This window comes from Hemibagrus wyckioides, linkage group LG23, assembly GCF_019097595.1.
Source record: "Hemibagrus wyckioides isolate EC202008001 linkage group LG23, SWU_Hwy_1.0, whole genome shotgun sequence".
In the NCBI taxonomy this organism is placed as follows: Eukaryota; Metazoa; Chordata; class Actinopteri; order Siluriformes; family Bagridae; genus Hemibagrus; species Hemibagrus wyckioides.
In genome coordinates, this window is record NC_080732.1 from 10,161,053 (window position 1) to 10,181,493 (window position 20,441).

Here is a 20,441-nt window from a genome sequence, read left to right on the forward strand (position 1 = left end):
ACACTGTCTATTGCTCAGTCTATCCAACATTTCTCAAATGAGTAGGAATTTTGAATTGTTTGCTAGAGACTGGATACTGTTCCCTGCTACTCCTGGGTATGTATGTGGGTGTGTGCAGTAATGGCAGTTTTATTTAATTTTTATACTTATTTTAATTTTATTTATTCATGCTTAAGAGCTAGGAAGCTTGGTCAGCTGACAGCATTCTGAAATCCTTTGTTATATCTGAAATTATGCTACTGTACTAAACTCCCCCTCCCCTTCCCATCTATCAGAAAATCATATCGCTCTTCTGTCTTGATGCTGTCAGCTTATAAGCAGAAGCTGAAACAAGAATTACCTACCCTCAGAACGATCCAGTGCTGTTAGGTCCTTGTGCTACAGGACTGTTTTGATCATGTGGACTGGGAGATGTTTCACTTCCAGTGGTGAGGTTGAGACTTACACCAGTATCGTGAAGTGTTTTATCAGGAATTGATGTGGTCCAGCAGTGGTGGTTTGATGGGGTTTGAACTCGCAACCATTCAATTAGAAGTCTAACACCTTAACCATTACATTCCCAAATTTCCATGTTCCCCTGCATAAATATTCAGAATATGCACCTGCTCCAACATCCTTTGAAATATATGCTGGAGTAGAGTTCCAGCAGGTAGGCACAGCTTGACAGATGCCATATCCTTGCATGCTTTTGAATGCTAAACTCTTCTTCTGTGGCTCTCAGATGTAGTTTTGCTTGTACAGAGTGATTAAACTGTGCCATGCATGTCCTCAATTTAGCATTGCCATTTATAAGGACAAGCACTACCCTTTGTCATGTAATATGCCACTGGTCAATCAGGTCAAGAAAGATTTCAGTAATATAAACCTGTATATGGAAGTCAACATGGCCTTAATGTTTAAGATGACTTGTCTCCTTTCCCAGTTATTGTTAATAAAATAGCACTTGAGACTCATCAAGGACTCAGCATCTCATGACCAGCATTCTTATAAACCAAATGAAAAGCCAAATGGGGTCTGAATTTTCAGGTGGAATCAATGTTTTGATCTTATCTGGACACACTGTCAATCATGTCGGTATGGTAGCACTTTTCGTTCAAGTTGTACCTTGTTTCAGTCACAGTCAACAACCAGTGAAGGCCAGCACATGAAACCACTGTAAAAGGCTGATTGTGGAAGTCATCTCTGTTATTACAATATCAATCATGGAATCAGAGTTTTGTCATTTTCTTTGGATGTCAGCAGCAGCAGCCTGTCTTGCTTTGTGCTTCTTCATTTACAGATGAGTGATGTGTCTTTAGCTGACTCCACATGTTTGTGGTATTTTTTTCTTCCCTGTTGCAGCCCCATTTTCACTGCAAATATTGTATTGTATATACTAAAAAGATTAAAACACAGACAGCTGTATAGGAGGCTTAAAACTGGTTGAGAAACAGCCAAATGCTGCCTATTTAATGTTGTAGGTCAATAGGTGATCATGAAGATTTGTTTTAACAACCTTATCTTTGATGTAACTTTGCCATCTACGGTGTAGAACCCAAAATAATTCCAAACACACCTTTTTGTTGATTTTGGGTTGTAATTATCTGTTCAAGGCAATTCTGCTGCTTGCTGTTGTCTTCCATTTTTGTATCATTAGCTTAATACATTGATGGGTCAAGAGGGCATTCAATCTTTTAGGACATCCACTGCTGGATCAATACTAAACAAGAAAATTAAAAGCTGTCTAATGTGCTTGGGCTGCACATTAATATTCATGTGGGCAAATTCTAGTTTGAACGATTGTTTGAATATCGCAGCAGATGAAAGACACATCAGTCTTACTTCCTTTTGTCATTGGAAGATGTCCAGTAGTGCCCATCAGCAAAGAACCAGAAACCAGTGGGATCCAGGTACACCCATCTACTGTCAGTAGGTCAGTGGAAGTCTGGCCAGGGTGGACTTTATGGAAGATTTGCAGCCAAAAGCCATACCTTCAATTTTGAAACAAGTGAGTAACATAGGAAATGGGGTGCAGAAAAATAGCAGCAGGTGCTCTGGACTGATGAGTCAAAAGGTAAAATATTTGACTGTAGCAGGTCGTATGCTGAAGAGTGGCACAATAATGTCGGCAGTCAACAGTGAAGCATGGTGAAGGTTCCTTGCAAATTTGGAGTTATTTCTGCAAATGGAGTTGGAGATTTGGTCAGGATTAATGGTGTTTTCACTTCTGAGGAATACTGGCAGATATTTATCCATGATGCAATACCATCAGGGAGGCGTCTGCCCAAAATTTATTCTGCAGCAGGACAATGACCACAAGCATTCAGCCAATGTCATTAAGAACTATCTTCAGCATAGGTAGGAACAAGGAGTCCTGGAAGTGATGGTTTGGTCTCCACAGAACCCTGATCTCAACATCAGGCCTGTCTGGGATTACATGAAAAGACAGAAATATCTGGGGCAGCCTACATCCCCAGAAGATCTGTGGTGAGTTCTCCAATATGTTTGAAACAACTTATCTTGCTGAGTTCCTTCCAAAACTGTACAAATGTACCTTGAAGAACTGATGCTGTTTGCAAGGGTGGTCACACCAAATATTGATTTGATTTGGATTTCTCTTCTGTTCATCTACCTTCTATTTTGTTAATTAGTAAAAAATAAGCTATTAACACTTCTATTTTTGAAAACATTTTTACTTTACAGCATTTTTTTTTACACCTGCCAAAACTTTAGCACAATATTACACACACACAGTGTTTATTTTTTGACATTATATTGCATTAATCACGGACAGTTAAATATGTCGCAAATGGATTTCAAACCAGGAATTTGCATTATGTCACTTAGTTTTCTACTCTCCTCCACCTCAGTTGACCCAGATTTCCCTTGGTGGTGCACAGGCATATGAAGAAAATGGCATCTTTTTTTAAAATGTTACCAGAGATGATGTGGAGCATGTGTCATGGTTAACCAGTCAAAGAATTTGATTGTGAGTTAAATTGTTTCTAGTTTTATTTGAATTTATTTGTCACACGTTTGTGTCCCCACTGGAGATTACCATGAGCTGGTTTAATACCGCTGAGCTGCACATCTGAGATCTCCCAGCACTCCAGAGTATTGTGTGTAACACTACATAACGTCACATTAAAAAGCGAACATTGATCATTTTACTGTCTGTCAAATGTTCTCTTCATGTCTGAGTGGTCATACTTATGCCACAATAAGTAAGAATGTGCTTATGCACTTCATGAAGTAAAAAAATTACCTGTCAGTAATATTTAAGGCTTAAAAATGGCATATATTTGCAGATACATTGGTCAACCACTAATATGAACATAATTCCCCTTCCTGCTGTCCAGATGGCTCAGGGCTGTGTAGAAGGTGTGTGATAACATACTCAGTAGAGCAATTGGGAGTCTATGGGATTTGTAATGGGTCCAGGGTGCTCTGGCACTCTCTGCATGCACGCTACCATTATCACTGTGAGCGGATAGTGCTGTAAGTTTCAAGACTGAAGCTAAAAAAATCCAGTTGCCAAGGGAGGATTCCAGGCCCAGTCGGCTCAGTCTCAATCAGGTGCTTAGGGAGGATTGTGTTGAATGTTGAACTAAAGTCTATGTATACCATTCGTACTTAAGTGTCCTTTTTGTCCAGGTGTGTCGTGGCAGTGGTATTGTCCATGGAGTGGTTTGGATGATACGAAAGCTGAAAGGAGTTAAGGTGGCTGCAGGATCTTGATGTGCTTCATGACGAGCCTCTTGAAGCACTTTATTACAATGGGTGTGAGTGTGATAGGGTGTGAGTGTGACAGGGTGGTTGTTGAGGCACTACACTGCAGGCTTCTTTGGCACGGGGACAATGGTGGTGGTCAGGGAAATGTTGAAAATGTCCGCGAAGACATCCACTTGCTGTTCTGTACACTCCCTGAGCACTCTGCCAGGAATGTTGCCTGGTCCAGCAGACTTCTGTGGGTTAACTCTGCATAGAGGTCTTCTCATATTAGCCATGGTTAGACGGAGCACTTAGGGTCTTCCTTGCTGTTATGTTGTTCTGCAACTTAAACTTAGCAAAGAAGTTGTTAAACACATCTGGAAGGGAGGCGTCACTGTCACAGGTGGGTGCTATAGTTCTGTATTTGTTGATCGTCTGGATGACCTGCCACATGTGCTGGGTTTCACCACTGTCATGGAAGTGGCTTTGGATTCTGTGGGAGTGTGCACACTTTGCTTTTCTGATGGCTCAGGACAGTTTGGCTCTTGCTGTTCTTAATGCCATCTTGTGACCTGCTCTGAAAGTGGAGACTCTAGACTTCAAAAGTGCACTTACCTTTGCAGTCATCCACAGCTTCTGGCTGGAGGTTATATGGTTCCACAATTCACAGTGCAGTCAGAGTGCCCATGCTTACCCCTGACTACTGCCAAAAATGCCACCAGTAGGCACGTGAGCATTAGAACTTGGTCATGAAGCAATGGAAAATGCTGATCTGACAAGTCATGTTTTGTTTTACATCACTATGGGAAGAAGACTGACAGACACACAAACAAGCAAAAAATGATTTTTAAAATGAAGTTAGCTGGACATTGAGAATAAAATTTGAAAGGGAATAATATTTTATATTGTGCCTCTATGACACTAACATGCTGTTTTTGCATCTATGAGCATAGAGCTGATGTGACTTGCCAAAAAGCTCCAGTTTTTCTCAACTGTCCAAAGGACATTCTCCCAGAAGCTTTGTGGCTTGTCAGTATGCAATTTGGCAAATTCCAGTCTTGCTTTTTTATGATTTACTTTCAGTAGTGGAGTCTTCCTCAGCCATCTTCCATTGACGCCACTTTGGGTCAAACAGCAATGGATGGTGCGATCTGACACTGATGTACCTTGACCTTGGAGTTGACCTCTAATCTCTTTGGAAGTTAGGCTCTTTGGTTACCATTCGTATTACCTGTCTCTTCAATTTGTCATCAATTTTCCTCTTGTGGCCACGTCCAGGGAGGTTGGCTACAGTCCAGTGGACCTTAAACTTGAATATGTGCAACTGTAGTAACAGAAATATCAAGCTGCTTGAAGATGGTCTTATAGCTTGTCTATATAATTTTTCTTCTAATCTCCTGAGAAAACTCTCTTCTTAGCTTTATGTGGTCCATGTTCAGTATGGTGCACACCATGATACCAAACAGCACAGTGACTGCTTTTCAGCATTTAAATATGCAGACTGACTGATTACAAGTTTGAAGACAGCTGTGATGCTAATTACAGGACGCACTTTAGTTTAACGTGTCCCAATAGTCAAATTATTTTCAGTCTTTTCTAGGGGTACCATCATTTTTGTCCAGGCCAGTTTCATTAGTTTGTTTTTTAAATGCTTTTGTTGAACCACAATTCAAAAACATTGTCTGAGTTTCATTAGTCAATTTTCAGTCAATTTTTTTAATTATTACTTTTGTCAGTTTCAGCTTATTTCAATGGTCATTATGGGTTTTTCTTTCTTTAATGGAAGTGTACCAACAATTTTGTCTACGTGTGTAAGTATCTGTGAATGTGGGTCCATGGTTTTATGGCCCCTCTAACAAAGAGAATTCCTTTGTCTGTGCTCCTGTGTGTGTATATAAGGTAATGTTTGGCAATTGGATCATTGAGGTACTTACATTAAAGTTCAGATACACTGATCAGGCATAACATTACGACCACCTGCCTAATATTGTGTTGCTGCCAAAATAGCCCTGACCCATCGAGGCATGGACTCCACCAGATCCCTGAAGGTGTGTTGTGGTATCTGCCACAAAGATGTTAGCAGCAGATCCTTTAAGTCCTGTAAGTTGCTAGGCAAGGTCTCCATGGATCGGACTTGTTTGTCCAGCACATCTCACAGATGCTTGATTTGGAGTCCAAGTCAACACCTCAGACTCTAGGCCAAGTCAACACCTCCTGCCCATGACTGTCGTCGGTTCACCACTGTTCCTTCCTTGGACAAGTTTTGAGAGATCCTGACCACTGCAGACCGCCCCACACCCCACAAGAGCTGCAGTTTTGGAGATGCTCTGATCCAATCATCTAGCCATCACAATTTGGCCCTTGTCAAACTCGCTCAATTCCTTATGCTTGCCTTGCCCATTTTTCCTGCTTCTAACATTTCAACTTTGAGAACAAAATGTTCACTTGCTGCCTAATATATCCCACCCACTAACCGGTGCCATGGTTTTCTCTAACTAAATAAAATAACTTCTATTTATCACTTTTAGTTTTTTTTCTACTGTCTTCAATAGATACAATTTAATATAATTGTTTTGTTAATAATACACAACATTAACCACCTGTCAGACTTGACAGTAATCTCTTTAACTGCCCTGGTAATATAAGGAGCTGGATTGAAAATGGTGCTATTCAATTCAATGAAAATAAATCAGAAAAACAAAAAAACATTTCAGCACTTCTGAGTATACTGCTGATATTACTACCATGTTCAATCCCTTGCCAGTTAACTTCCAAGATAATGTAAATAACCTAGGAGCTGTTTTCAGTAGTTCACTGTCCATCAACAAACAAATTTCTTCAGTTGTAATATGCTGTATTTTTGAGCTTTGGTCAGTTGCCAAATACCTTTAAAAATGCTGTGGTTCCAGCCACAGCAGTTTCTTTCTCAGAGAGAACTTGAAACTGTTTTTCATACCTTAATCATTTCACACATACATAGGATATCAGCCCTGAATTAGATTCTCTTCACTGGTTACCAGTGAAATTTAGGATTGATAAAAAGATACGTGCGCTCCAGAATATGTCTCTGCTCACCTTTATTCTGCTCTCTGGGTAATTAGGTCATCAGATCACTTACTGCTTCAGGTCCCACATTCATGTTTAAAGTCTAAGGCCTGTTTCACACTTCACACTTAAGCAGAAGTATCACATCACAGCAGAATATCCGGGAGATGATGAACAAAAGAATGTGACAGGCTAGTTAAATGAACCCACTGCATTTCATCCTTCTACATAATATGAGCAACAGATAATGCACTATGGCCTTTCTTATGTCTAATACTTTCACTACATGGAAAACAGAGAATGAAACAGAGAATGAAAACAACATGTATAAAAACAGATCAGTTATATATACTACACTGATAGTAAAATAAGCTTTCTTGAAGACAGTTTTCTCCTATATGCATTAAACAAAATTTCAGCCTTTGTCTTGGCTTTATGTATGTATATAAAAAGTAAGTAATACTATGTTAACCAAAGTAGCCATGTATTGCGTGTTCCTGCACTAAACCTCAACTTCCTTTTTAAACCAAAGTATAACTTTGTATTTATTCCAGAATGTACCATAAGCCCTTCAAATACATACAAATCTGTTATCTGTTAATAATGCATCTTTATCTAAAAGAACCTCACATAAAGATCACATAGTTATCATAATATGTTCATGCTCATATTTTTTTGTTCTCTTGTTGCAGCCCTTCTTGGAAGATGAATGTCTCCAAAGAGAATAAAGACTTGGCCTGTTTCTACACAACCAAACACTCCTGGAGAGGAAAGTGAGTGGCCTTCTCTTCTTTCTTCTCCACTCTGAGCCACAGTCAGTGTACTGAAGCTCACTTTGAAAGCTTGAGTTGGCTGGATTAGAGAGAGCCATTGAGTGTAACTGAGCTTAAACATGTGTGAAAGTGCTTTTTGTCCAACATGTTTAAGCACAGAAGTGTTGCTGATTTAAAATTGGCAGATAAACTTAGCATGTTAAACACCAATAACTTTAATTCATTTAAATGTAGGCCAACTGCCATCTGCAGAAAAATATGAACATTGACGTCAACAGCTGCACTATTTGCAGCAAGGTGGTACAACCCTGATCAGAGTGTAAGTCATTTTCCACGTTAACCAGTGATTTCTCTGTGCTATGATGGGGTCTGATACATTTCATTAATGTTATTCGTATGTGGTTATACACCAGTCAGGCATAACATTATGACCACCTGCCTAATATTGTGTTGGTCCCCCTTTTGCTGCCAAAACAGCCATGACACGTCAAAGCATGGACTCCACTAGATCCCTGAAGGTGTGCTGTGGTATCTGGCACCAAGATCAGGAACACCCCACAAGAGCTGCAGTTTTGGAGATGCTCTGATCCAGTCCTCTAGCCATCACAGTTTGGCCCTTGTCAGACTCATTCAAATCCTTCCACTTACCCATTTTCCTGCTTCTTACACACCAACTTTAAGGATAAAATTTGCTTTAAGTACAAAACACTTGCTGCCTAATATATCCCACCCACTAACAGGTGCCATGATGAGGAGATATTCAGTGTTATTCACTTCACCTGTCAGTGGTCATAATGTTATGACTAATCAGTGGAAGCATAACTGCTGTGCTACAAGATTTTCTAGGATCTTGGAGATAAAGGCGGAGGGTTTATATTAGTTTATAGCTAGACAGCTGATGGGGTAGAGGTCAGGTTTTTAAACCAAGGGTTTGGTAATGGGGTTTTTTTTTTAGATTTAGACACAGGGCCAGTGCTTATGGAAGAACTGCTGATTTTTAAAAGGTGTTGCTTCTGGTATTACCTGTTTGAAGAATCTTGTAAAGTAATTCATGTAAGTGAAATAATTCAATAATTCATAATATGCTGCTGCATATTGATGGTGTGCATCTTAGTTAATTTTGTTAGAGTATTAAATAAAATGTCTGCTTATTTTTGTTATCTTTAAATAGGGTGGAGAGACATGCTGATCAAGCAGCACTTTATTTGGATATTATCTGTAGCTCAGGAGGCTTTCCTTCCATGCTACTTGAAATACTACCAATTTACATTGATGCCATTTATGTTTTGATTTTCTATTTCTGTTTTAAGATGAATGTGTGATCATTGTGCCAAAGTGCTAGTTTTTTTCTCTCAAATTATTTTTCTTCTAAGTGGAACTGTTATCTAGGGTGTACTGGAATGTTGACTCTTAAGGCCGGGTCACACTACAACACTTGAACCATCGGCAGATCGCTTTGCTGTTCAGACTACATGACTTCACTGTATGTCTTTTTGTCCTTGTGGTGTTCACACTACGCGCCGCTTCGTAAATGATCCACAAGAGGGGGTCACACACCACACGATCTGACAACAACTCTTGTCACTCAACGCCGTCCCCAAACCACGTTTTGTCATGAAAACACACACGACAGGTGGATCCGGAAATGACGCGAGACTTTTGGTAGAGGTTTGTTTTGAAAATGGATGTCGGCAGGAGTCTCGCTCTAAATAAATGTTAATTTATTAAAATAAAAGTTGTGTCCACACTATTTTTGAAGCCATGTTGCTGCTGCTGCTTTTTTTCTGGTGACCTCAACTCTGTTGACTTGCTCTCTCATTGGCTGGAGATCGTAGCTACAATTGACACCACGTGATGTCGAGTCGGTCGACTGTCCCAGATATTTAACATGGCAGATATCTGGATTTTGTCTGCGAGGTGTCAGCGATGCGTCAGCGAGCCTCTTTGATGCGTCGTTGAGTAGTTCACACATAAAGATTGCCGAGCGCTGATCACCCGCTGATTTTCCCACGATCACAGCCCGATCTGTTGGCGAGCTCGTTAATTTGTAAATCGGGCTTAAAATCCTGTAGTGTGAACTCGGCTTTAAGTAATCAGTCAAATGATCAGGTTGTTTGTGGTCAGAAAGTGATCCAATCATGGATAATAAGTTGGAGAGATTATTGATAACCCTCTTTGTAGTAGCAGACATAATTGTAAATTTAATACAGTGTATATATCCTATCTTGGAGACATTTGAAATGAGATGCGATAATGGTCTGAGATAACTTCAGACTATGTAAATGTGAGTATATTATGTATATATCTATATGTTTGAATGAGATGTATAATGTGACCACCATTATGAGTAGGTCCTATAACATATTCATTAACCCCTACTGAACATACACTATATTGCCAAAAGTATTCGCTCACCTGCCTTGACTCGCATATGAACTTAAGTGACATCCCATTCCTAATCCATAGGGTTCGATATGACGTTGGTCCACCCTTTGCAGCTATAACAGCTTCAACTCTTCTGGGAAGGCTGTCCACAAGGTTCAGGAGTGTGTTTATGGGAATTTTTGACCATTCTTCCAGAAGCGCATTTGTGAGGTCACACACTGATGTTGGACGAGAAGGCCTGGCTCTCAGTCTCCTCTCTAATTCATCCCAAAGGTGTTCTATCGGGTTGAGGTCAGGACTCTGTGCAGGCCAGTCAAGTTCATCCACACCAGACTCTGTCATCCATGTCTTTATGGACCTTGCTTTGTGCACTGGTGCACAGTCATGTTGGAAGAGGAAGGGGCCAGCTCCAAACTGTTCCCACAAAGTTGGGAGCATGAAATTGTCCAAAATGTCTTGGTATGCTGAAGCATTCAGAGTTCCTTTCACTGGAACTAAGGGGCCAAGCCCAGCTCCTGAAAAACAACCCCACACCATAATCCCCCCTCCACCAAACTTTACACTTGGCACAATGCAGTCAGACAAGTACCGTTCTCCTGGCAACCGCCAAACCCAGACTCGTCCATCAGATTGCCAGATGGAGAAGCGCGATTCGTCACTCCAGAGAACGCGTCTCCACTGCTCTAGAGTCCAGTGGCGGCGTGCTTTACACCACTGCATCCGACGCTTTGCATTGCACTTGGTGATGTATGGCTTGGATGCAGCTGTTCAGCCATGGAAACCCATTCCATGAAGCTCTCTGCGCACTGTTCTTGAGCTAATCTGAAGGCCACATGAAGTTTGGAGGTCTGTAGTGATTGACTCTGCAGAAAGTTGGCAACCTCTTCGCACTATGCGCCTCAGCATCCGCTGACCCCGCTCCGTCAGTTTACGTGGCCTACCACTTCGTGGCTGAGTTGCTGTCGTTCCCAAACACTTCCACGTTCTTATAATACAGCTGACAGTTGACTGTGGAATATTTAGGAGCGAGGAAATTTCACGACTGGATTTGTTGCACAGGTGGCATCCTATCACAGTTCCACGCTGGAATTCACTGAGCTCCTGAGAGCGACCCATTCTTTCACAAATGTTTGTAAAAACAGTCTGCATGCCTAGGTGCTTGATTTTATACACCTGTGGCCATGGAAGTGATTGGAACACCTGATTCTGATTATTTGGATGGGTGAGCGAATACTTTTGGCAATATAGTGTAGAATGGACACAGCTGCTGTTTTCCAAAGGTTTTCAGATTATCAAATTGAACATTAAATCTCTCACAAATGCTTTGTGTAGAGAAGCAGCTATGTTTGAAATAAAATCTTCATAATTAATAATAATTCATAATATGGTCACGGAGGTCTGTAAATAACAATTGGTGGAATCTAGACAGAAGATTATTTTGTGGCTTTTTTGAGCACCACCTTCCTGAGTGAGGTAGACACAGTCCTGCCCTGCCATCCTTACTCTCAAAACTGAGCTAAGTAAAATACATTTAACACAGCTAAAACTGCTGCTAATAATGAAGATCAGATGTGGATTTCCTTTGCTTGCTGCCTGTAAACAAAACAAAAGCAGCGGTCCTCACTGGTGGTGCTAGTACTGAAACAGGACCACTCATACCAATTTTGTGTCGACTACAGGAAACTGAACAGCAAGACTATAGCAGATACTTATCCAATGCCCATACTCCATGAGATCCTGGAATCCTTGAAAGGCATCTCCTGGTTCATGGCTCTTTAGGAGTAAGTTAATGCTGAGAAGACTCAAGTGATAGCAGACTATCAAACACCAACAGACTTGAAGTACTGTTTGCAGTGCTTCTCGGGGCTGGCAGGATTGTATCACAAATTCATTTGGGGTTTTAGTGACCTGGCCCTGAACCACCTGAAAAGAAAGGGGTTAAATTGGAGTCTAAATCAGGCTGGCTTTGAAGAATTGAAGGCAGCACTACAAGCCGCCTATCCAGTGGTCAAAAAACAAAAAGGAATGACAGAGGACGTTAAGCAGAGGATGGGGTTTCATTGGGCAAGACTATACTACTGTATAGCTAGAGGAAGCATGCACACTTTCACCCTCGAGATCTAGTCTGGCTCAAAACACACCCCCTTTCCAGTGCCACCACTAAATTCTCTGCCAAGCTGGTGCCCAAGAGTGAGGGACCTGCAGAAATAATGAAAAAAATGAAAAACCTGGTAAGATGGGATAACCCACCCAAGACAGACAATATGAATGTGGTCAACACAAAGGTGTCCTGGATTCTTTTATTTTTTTTTTAAATTAAATTTCTAAAAATGAAACAGGATGTCTGATCAATACAGCATCTGAACCATGGCCCACAACCCTCCCCAGAGGCTGCAAAAAAAGTATAAATAAATAAATAAATTAAAAAGTTCTGGTATAGTGGTCCTCCTGCAGGACTGTAATGAGAAGGTCCAAATGGTACACTTAGGTTCTCTATAAAACCCAGTATAGGGCTCCAGATTTTCTAAAAGTATTTCAGTGATCCTTTGGAGGAGTGTGTAATTTTTTGAGGTGGATGCATTGCAATATCTCTCATGTTCAATCCTTGTGTTTCCATTGTTTCCAACCTTCCACTGTTTCCATTTAAGGAGGATGGCACATCTAGCCAACAAGGTTTTAAAAGCAATAATGCCACACATTGTGAATGATGCAACTGAAGCAGGGGGAATGCCAAACAGAGCAGTCAGTGCTTTAGGGCCGATGGTGCTGTAAAGGGCCTGTGAGAGTGTTCCAAAAATGTCTGACCAGTAGCCTATACGCATCAAGCAAGACCAGAACATATGAAGGTGATTAGCTGGAATTTGTTAGCATCTGTTGCACTCAACACATCTGTTGGTTAATATTTTAGCCAGTTTAGCATTAGTGAAGTGAGTTCTGTGAAGCACTTTACACTGTTTTAGAGCATGTCTAGCACAGATAGATGAAGAATGGATTAAACTAAGAATGTTCTTTCCCTGGTCTTCAGATATGTTCATATCCAAATCCTGCTCCCAGATTTGTTTAAGATAGGGAACTGAAGATGAGGTTGAGGAGATTATTTTACCATAGATGATTCAATTCAATTTCAGTTTAATTCAGTTTATTCGTATAGCGTTTTTAACAATGGACATTGTCTCAAAGCAGCTTTATAGAAGTATAGAAACAGAGAAGTGTGGTGCAAGACCATTTTGGTACTTTATAAGTCAGTAATAGTTTTATATAATCAATGTGAAATTTAACGGGGAGCCAATGCAATGTGGGATAGGATTGATGTGCTCATATCTTCTGGATCTGGACGAACTGGAGCTTGTTTGTGCTCCTATTGGAACATCCTACTGGCATTACAATAATCCAACCTAGAGGTAACAAAAGCATGAACTAGTTTTTTCGCATCATGAAGTGACATTATATTTCTTATCTTTGCAATATTTATGAGATGAAAAAAGGCTACCCTAGGGATATTATCTACATGAGCTTCAACCGAAGGACCAGAGGCACAAAATCTGAGGCCATCCCAGTAAAGGAAGTTGATAATGTTACAGGCCCAGAAGAGGCACCGGTAGTTATAAACCCCCCTCAGATTTGGGAAGCTGGAGAACTGATTTTCTTATACGAGCTGGCTTGTTATTCCAGAGGAACCTATTCAGTTGCTGGTCTAGATTAGTAAAATAGGATTTATTAATGCAGACTGGGATATGTTGAATAAGATACAAGAATTTTGGCAGGATAACCATGTTAATAAGATTTGCACGGCCTATGCAGGATACGGAGAGGGAGCTCCATCTGGTAAAATCTAACTTAGATTTGTCCAAAAGTGGTATAAAACAAGTAAAAAAAAATTTTTTAATTCTTTAAATGAATTGGTTATAAATATGCCTAGATATTTGAACCCATCCAAGGCTAACTTAAAGTGGAATGAATAGAAAGGAAGAGATGTAGCCAGTTGATTTATGAAGAATAACTCGCTTTTTTAGTTTAACTTGTACCCTGATTGGCAGCCAAACTGGTTGAGAATGTATAGTACAGGGCTATAGGGTTTGAGACATACAATAACCGATCATCCACATAAAGGGAAAGTTTATGGACCTGGCCATGGCAGACGATGCCTTTAAATGCATCTTGATTACGAAACCAGATGGCCAAAGGTTCACTAGCTATATTAAATAACAAGGGTGAGATTGGACACCCTTGACATGTTCCCCTTTGGGGAAAACTGTTAGTGTGCACTAGGGATGCAACAATAGTTAACTCACTGTTCAATACGTACTGCGGTTTTTAACCACAGTTTTCGGTTCGGTTCGGTTCGGATGGCTTGGCAAATTAAAGTTTTTTTCCCATTATTCTTTGATTAGGTGACCGGAACAGTAAGTATGTTAAAAAGAAAAAAAACTGGCTTTAGTTGCAATCCTCTTTATTTTACTTAAATGCAAAAATCAACTTGTACACATTCATAGTGTACTGAAAATAGTGAGATATAAAAATTAGTGCTTGTATGACTTTTACAGGTACGGTTTTGGACGGCGCTCTTTTTTCCCCAATCTGCTATGTAATGACCAGTCATGGTGAGATAACTCTGTTACCCACGAGGTCCAACTGTCTGTTATTAGAGCAAGGCCTTGTGCTTTAACCGATTAAAGACAGTGATATCTCTGGGTGATGGAGCTGCAGATGTGTGGTCATACTGGAAGTATTTCAAGATTCAAGATTCAAGAAGCTTTTATTGTCATTTCAACCACATATAGCTGGCGCAGTACATAGTGAAATGAAACAACGTTTCTCCAGGACCTGGTGCTACATAAACATACAACAACAAGTTCAATACTAAACAACAAACAACACCACAGAGCTAGGACAGAAGTTTGTCTTAGCCACGTAAAGTGCACAGTGTGCAGCTAGATGCAAACAGAGCATAGACAAGACAGTGCAAAAAAGACAATAAATACAATAAAGACAACACAAAAGAACACAGGACACTTAGCGCTGAAAAGAAATAAAAGAACGTGTACTGGAATGTAAGTGAAATAAAATAGATAAAGTGAAATGTAAAAAAAAAAAAAGTATTGTGCAAAAATATTGTGCAAGAATACACAGCAGCGGTTGAGGTAGTGCAAATAGAATAAACATAAATATAACTATAGCAGCGGATGACAGGTAGAGGTAGTGCAGTAAGTAATGAACAGTATAAATTGTGTGTGTGTTTGTGTCCACACAGTCAAGACAGAGTGTGTGTATCTGTGTGTGAGACAGAGAGTTAGTATACAGTTCAGTCCTGAGTGAGAGTGTGTGTGAGAGTGTAGAACAGTTCAGTCCCGGGTGTTGAGGAGCCTAATGGCTTGAGGAAAGAAACTGTTACACAGTCTGGTTGTGAGGGCCCGAATGCTCCGGTACCTCTTTCCAGATGGCAGGAGGGTGAAGAGTGTGTGTGAGGGGTGTGTGGGGTCAGCCACAATGCTGTAGGCTTTGCGGATGCAGCGTGCGGTGTAAATGTCTGTGATAGAGGGGAGAGAGACTCCGATGATCTTCTCAGCTGTCCTCACTATCCGCTGATGGGTCTTGCGATCTGAGACGGTGCAGTTCCCAAACCAGGCAGTGATGCAGCTGCTCAGGACGCTCTCGATGGTCCCTCTGTAGAACACAGTCAGGATGGGGGAAGGGAGATGGGCTTTACTCAGCCTCCTCAGGAAGTAGAGGCGCTGCTGGGCTTTCTTGGTGATGGAGCTGGTGTTGAGTGACCAGGTGAAGTTCTCCGCCAGATGGACACCAAGGAATTTGATGCTCTTGACGATCTCCACAGAGGAGCCATCGATGGACAGCGGAGAATGGTCACACTGTGCTCTCCTGAAGTCAACAACCATCTCTTTGGTCTTGTCGACGTTCAGGGAGAGGTTGTTGGCTCTGCACCAGGCTGTTAGATGTTGCACCTCCTCTCTGTATGCTGACTCGTCGTTCTTGCTGATGAGACCCACCACGGTCGTGTCATCAGTGAACTTGACGATGTGGTTGGAGCTGTGCATTGCTGCACAGTCGTGAGTCAGCAGAGTGAACAGCAATGGACTGAGCACACAGCCCTGAGGTGCTCCAGTGCTCAGTGTGGTGGTGCTGGAGATACTGCTCCCGATCCGGACTGACTGAGGTCTCCCAGTCAGGAAATCCAGGATCCAGTTGCAGAGAGAGGTGTTCAGGCCCAGGAGACTCAGCTTCTTAATCAGCTGCTGAGGGATGATTGTGTTGAATGCTGAACTGAAATCTATGAACAGCATTCGAACGTAGGAGTCTTTGCAGTCCAGGTGTGTGAGGGCCAGATGCAGGGTTGTGGTGATGGCGTCTTCCGTGGAACGGTTAGGACGATACGCAAACTGCAAGGGGTCCAGCAAGGGTGGTAGCTGTGACTTGATGTGCCTCATGACGAGCCTCTCTAAGCATTTCATCACGATTGGTGTGAGTGCAACGGGACGGTAGTCATTGAGGCAGGAAACCGTGGACTTCTTTGGCACAGGGACGATGGTCGTTGTCTTGAGGCACGTAGGGATGTCAGTGAAGACATCTGCTAGCTGCTCCGCACACTCCCTGAGAACTCTGCCAGGAATGTTGTTTGGTCCAGCGGACTTCCGTGGGTTAACTCTGTATAGAGTTCTCTTCACGTCAGCCGTGGTGAGACAAAGCACTGGGTCATTAGGAGGAGGGATGGTCTTCCTCGCTGTTGTGTTGTTCTGTTGTAACTTAAAGGTTAACCTTTAAGAGCTTTGCCAGATGATGTAGCAATTTATTATCAATCAAAAAGGTCAATCCGAAAAAAAATTTGATGTGCGGAGAGAAAAAGAAAAGACTTTATTATTATGGTTTTTAACCTTCCAGGGGTCCGAAATTCCTAAATGAGACGAGCAATTAAGCACTACTTTAGCAGATTCCGATAAACTGATTTGCTTAGATGATGACCTGCCTACATTTGGGTCTTGGACCAGATTAAAATCACCCCAGTCAGTATATGGTGAGTATTCTGTTTGGAATTCCAGCAAAGAGGTTAATGAAGATTATTTTTCGCTTTCTTTTTTATTTATTTGTTCAAATGTCCTGAACACATCATTTTGCTGTCTTTGCCTTAGTGTACTCATGCATCATTTTAATGAGTCAGTGTAGCTGATGAGCTCACATTCTCACTGAAATCCAACCTTGCTAGAGATGCTGCTTGCAGTCAGATCCAGAACACATCTGTTTTTTTCGGTACTTATTTTCTTCTTATTTGTCTGTCTGAACCACAGTGATGTATCAAGGGCTTGGCAACTCAGTAGAGGTGTAGACATTGGATCGCTCAGAGTTAGATAAGAACTGGGAGGTATTTGTCTCTCTAATCAATTCAGTTTTATTTGTATAGCGCCTTTTACAATGGACGTTGTCTCAAAGCAGCTTTACAAAAGAAGATAAAGAAAGGGGGGGGGTAAATAAATAAATAAATAACTAGAAATAAAAATAAATTATTAAATTAAATTATTAAACTATTTTATCCTTATTTTAATTTATCCCTAATGTGCAAGCCTGTGGCGACGGTGGCAAGGAAAAACTCCGAGATGATATGAGGAAGAAACCTTGAGAGGAACCAGGCTCAGAAGGGAACCCATCCTCATTTGGGTGACACTAAACAGTAGGGCTGGGTATCGTTCAAAAATTTCCGATATCAATACCGATACTGATACCTTGACTTCGATACCGGTTCCTGAACGATACTTTTTTTGATACCAATTTCATGAAATCAATTTTAACAAAAGTACATTACACATTACCTCAGAGAAACTTGGTTTTATTTTTTTTCAGGTTGTTGACTTTTTTTTTTTATACAGATTCAAAGACTCTCCTGAGCCACTCCACAAGGAAACAAAAAAGCACAAATGAACAAAATGTAACCAACACAATACACAACCCTGACCCCAATACACAGTTTTAAGTCAATACATGTTGCTTACTACTGCTTAAGATCTTTAAATAACTCATCAGTTCTTCTTCAAAAAAAATTAGCATGTCTGCTTTTTCAGGAGACAGACAAGCCCGCTCCTGACTAATAATGTCCCCAGCAGTAGAAAATTGACCTTTAACAATAAAGTTTGTGACTGCTCTGTGGCATTCATCTTGCTTTTCTTCTTCATTTTTCTTTTTTCTGCCAGTGTGAATGGATTAACACTTAATGGTGTCCTAATTCCAGGGTCAGCAGGAGCAGAGGCTATAACATTAATGTAAGGGGAGAGGGAGAAAATAAAACTGTTAATGCAGTCAACCTTAAGGATAAGCACGCTTTAACAACATAAATACTTTAATGCGAGTTAAATGTGATCAGTTTCTATTAACCTTAACATTTTTAGCATAGATTTAGCTATATATCTATAGCCATCCAAACAAAATCTAACGTTACGCTGGTCACTATATAACGTTAGTACGAAGTCACCGCGCACAGAAAGAAACATAAATAAATGCATGTAGCACTACAGGTTAGCCAACTTTGTTTGCTTGTTTGCTAAAAGTTAAGCTTACCTGTTGGAGTCCCAGTCATAACGCTGCTGTCTTCATCGGTAGTTTTGGCCGTGTGGTGGGCATGTCGAAGATGGCTCTGGGGCAGAAAAACACCGAGAGGATGACCGCATCGGCTGTCTTCTTGCAGTCGAAGATGGAGCAACTTTCTGCTCTTATGTTTATTCCGTGCACGATTAAGTGCTTCATCAGATTTGACATGTTGCCGGTCTTGGCAGCAATTATTTTGTTCCAAATGTTGCATCACACGCTGTTGTCATCGAGCTTGGTGAAATGCAGCCACACTTTCAACCTTTTCCACATGTTTTAAACACGTCGGGATCTACACACAACAGCCTCACGTGTGAACCGCGTCTCTGGACGTAACCGGTGGCCTCGCTACAGCCAATCACCAGCGTTTGATTTAGGCATGTAAAGACAGAGAGAGAAAGATATTAAGTGTGATTCTGATCATGTGATGTTTAAAGACAATGTAGATTATGTGTAAAGTGCAGGCAGGGATTCCAGCAAGACTAGCTATGATAGCATAACTAAAAGGGAGAGCCAGAAGGTGACAGACATGAAGGCTTCCCAGGACGTAAAGCGTCCAACCACTTCACAGTCGACTTGTGAAGGTGGTGAGATGACAGCATCCAAACATCCCAGTACACCAAACACTCTATGCCCATGAACCTTCCAGATCTGCTCCTTTACCTAAGAAAACTATACATTAAAAGCTTGACTAAACAAATGTGTCTTCAGCCTAGACAAACACTGAGACTGTGTGTGAATCCCGAACACTAATTGGAAGGCTGTTCTATAACTGTGGGGCTTTGAAAGAAAAAGCTTTGCCCCCTGTGGTAGCCTTTACTATTTGAGGTACTACCAAATAACCTGCACCCTTTGATCGGAGTCGGCGTGGCGGATCATAAAAGACTAGAAGATCGCTCCGGTACTACGGTGCGAGACCATTTAGTGCTTTATAGGTCAGTTACTGGATTTTATAATCAATGCGAAATTTGACTGGGAGCCAGTGTAGTGTGGCTAAAATGGGAGTGATGTGTTGATATCTTCTGGTTCTAGTTAGGACTCTAGCTGCTGCATCCTGGACTAATTGGAGCTTGTTTATGCTCCTACTGGAACATCCAGACAGTAAGGCATTACAATAATCCAACCTAGAGGTGACAAAAGCATGAACTAGTTTTTCCGCATCATGAAGTGACATCATATTTCTTATCTTGGCAATATTTCTGAGATGAAAGAAGGCTACCCTAGTGGTGATATCTATGTGAGCCTCAAACGAAAGACCAGAGTCAATAAACACACCAAGATCTTTTACTGCTGGACAAGATGAACCATCCACCATTACTCTGCAATCAGAAAGCTTACTTTTGACTGCATGTGTTCCTAGTACAAGCACCTATGCCTTGTCAGATTTAAGCAGGAGGAAGTTAGTGACCATCCAGTGTCTAATGTCCTTTACACATTCTTCAGTCTTAATAAGCTGGTATCTCTCATCTGACTTAGCTGAAAAATATATAGGTGTGTGTTGTTGGCATAACAGTGGCAGCTAATACTATGTTTACGAATAATTGCACCAAGGGGTAGCATATATAAAAGCAGTGGGCCTAAAACATAACCTTGGTATACATAGAGAAGTCACCATCTAGATCTACATACTGATAAGAGTCAGTCAAATAAGACCTGAGCCAGGAGAGGGCTGTTCCTTTAACAACAACAATATGTTCTAGCCTATCAAGTAGAATAGTGTGGTCAATGGTGTCAAAAGCTGCACCAAGATCGAGTAACACTAGTATCGAGTCACAACCCTGATCAGAAGCCAGTAACAGATCATTTTTTAATCAGGGGTTTGATAACTGCTAGCTTAAAAGATTTAGGCACATAGCGAGTACTAAGGGAAGCATTAATAATTTTTAGAAGGGTCTTGGTAGCTACTGGTAATATCTTTTTAAGGAAAGACATGGGTAAAGGATCTAGAATGCAGTTTGAAAG

The 20,441-nt window shown here is 41.1% G+C and overlaps 1 protein-coding gene across 5 annotated transcripts in view; it reads left to right on the forward strand.

The window, feature by feature from the left end:
* The window catches only part of LOC131343903 (dnaJ homolog subfamily C member 13-like), a 126,755-nt gene that overhangs the window by 2,368 nt on the left and 103,946 nt on the right, over nucleotides 1-20,441 (forward strand). For all 5 annotated transcript variants that reach the window (XM_058375767.1, XM_058375762.1, XM_058375766.1 and 2 more), the window contains one exon: nucleotides 7,428-7,508. In XM_058375767.1, coding sequence (XP_058231750.1) covers nucleotides 7,441-7,508 — 68 coding nt within the window. In that variant the 5' untranslated portion in view covers nucleotides 7,428-7,440. The remainder of the gene's footprint in view (nucleotides 1-7,427; nucleotides 7,509-20,441) is intronic.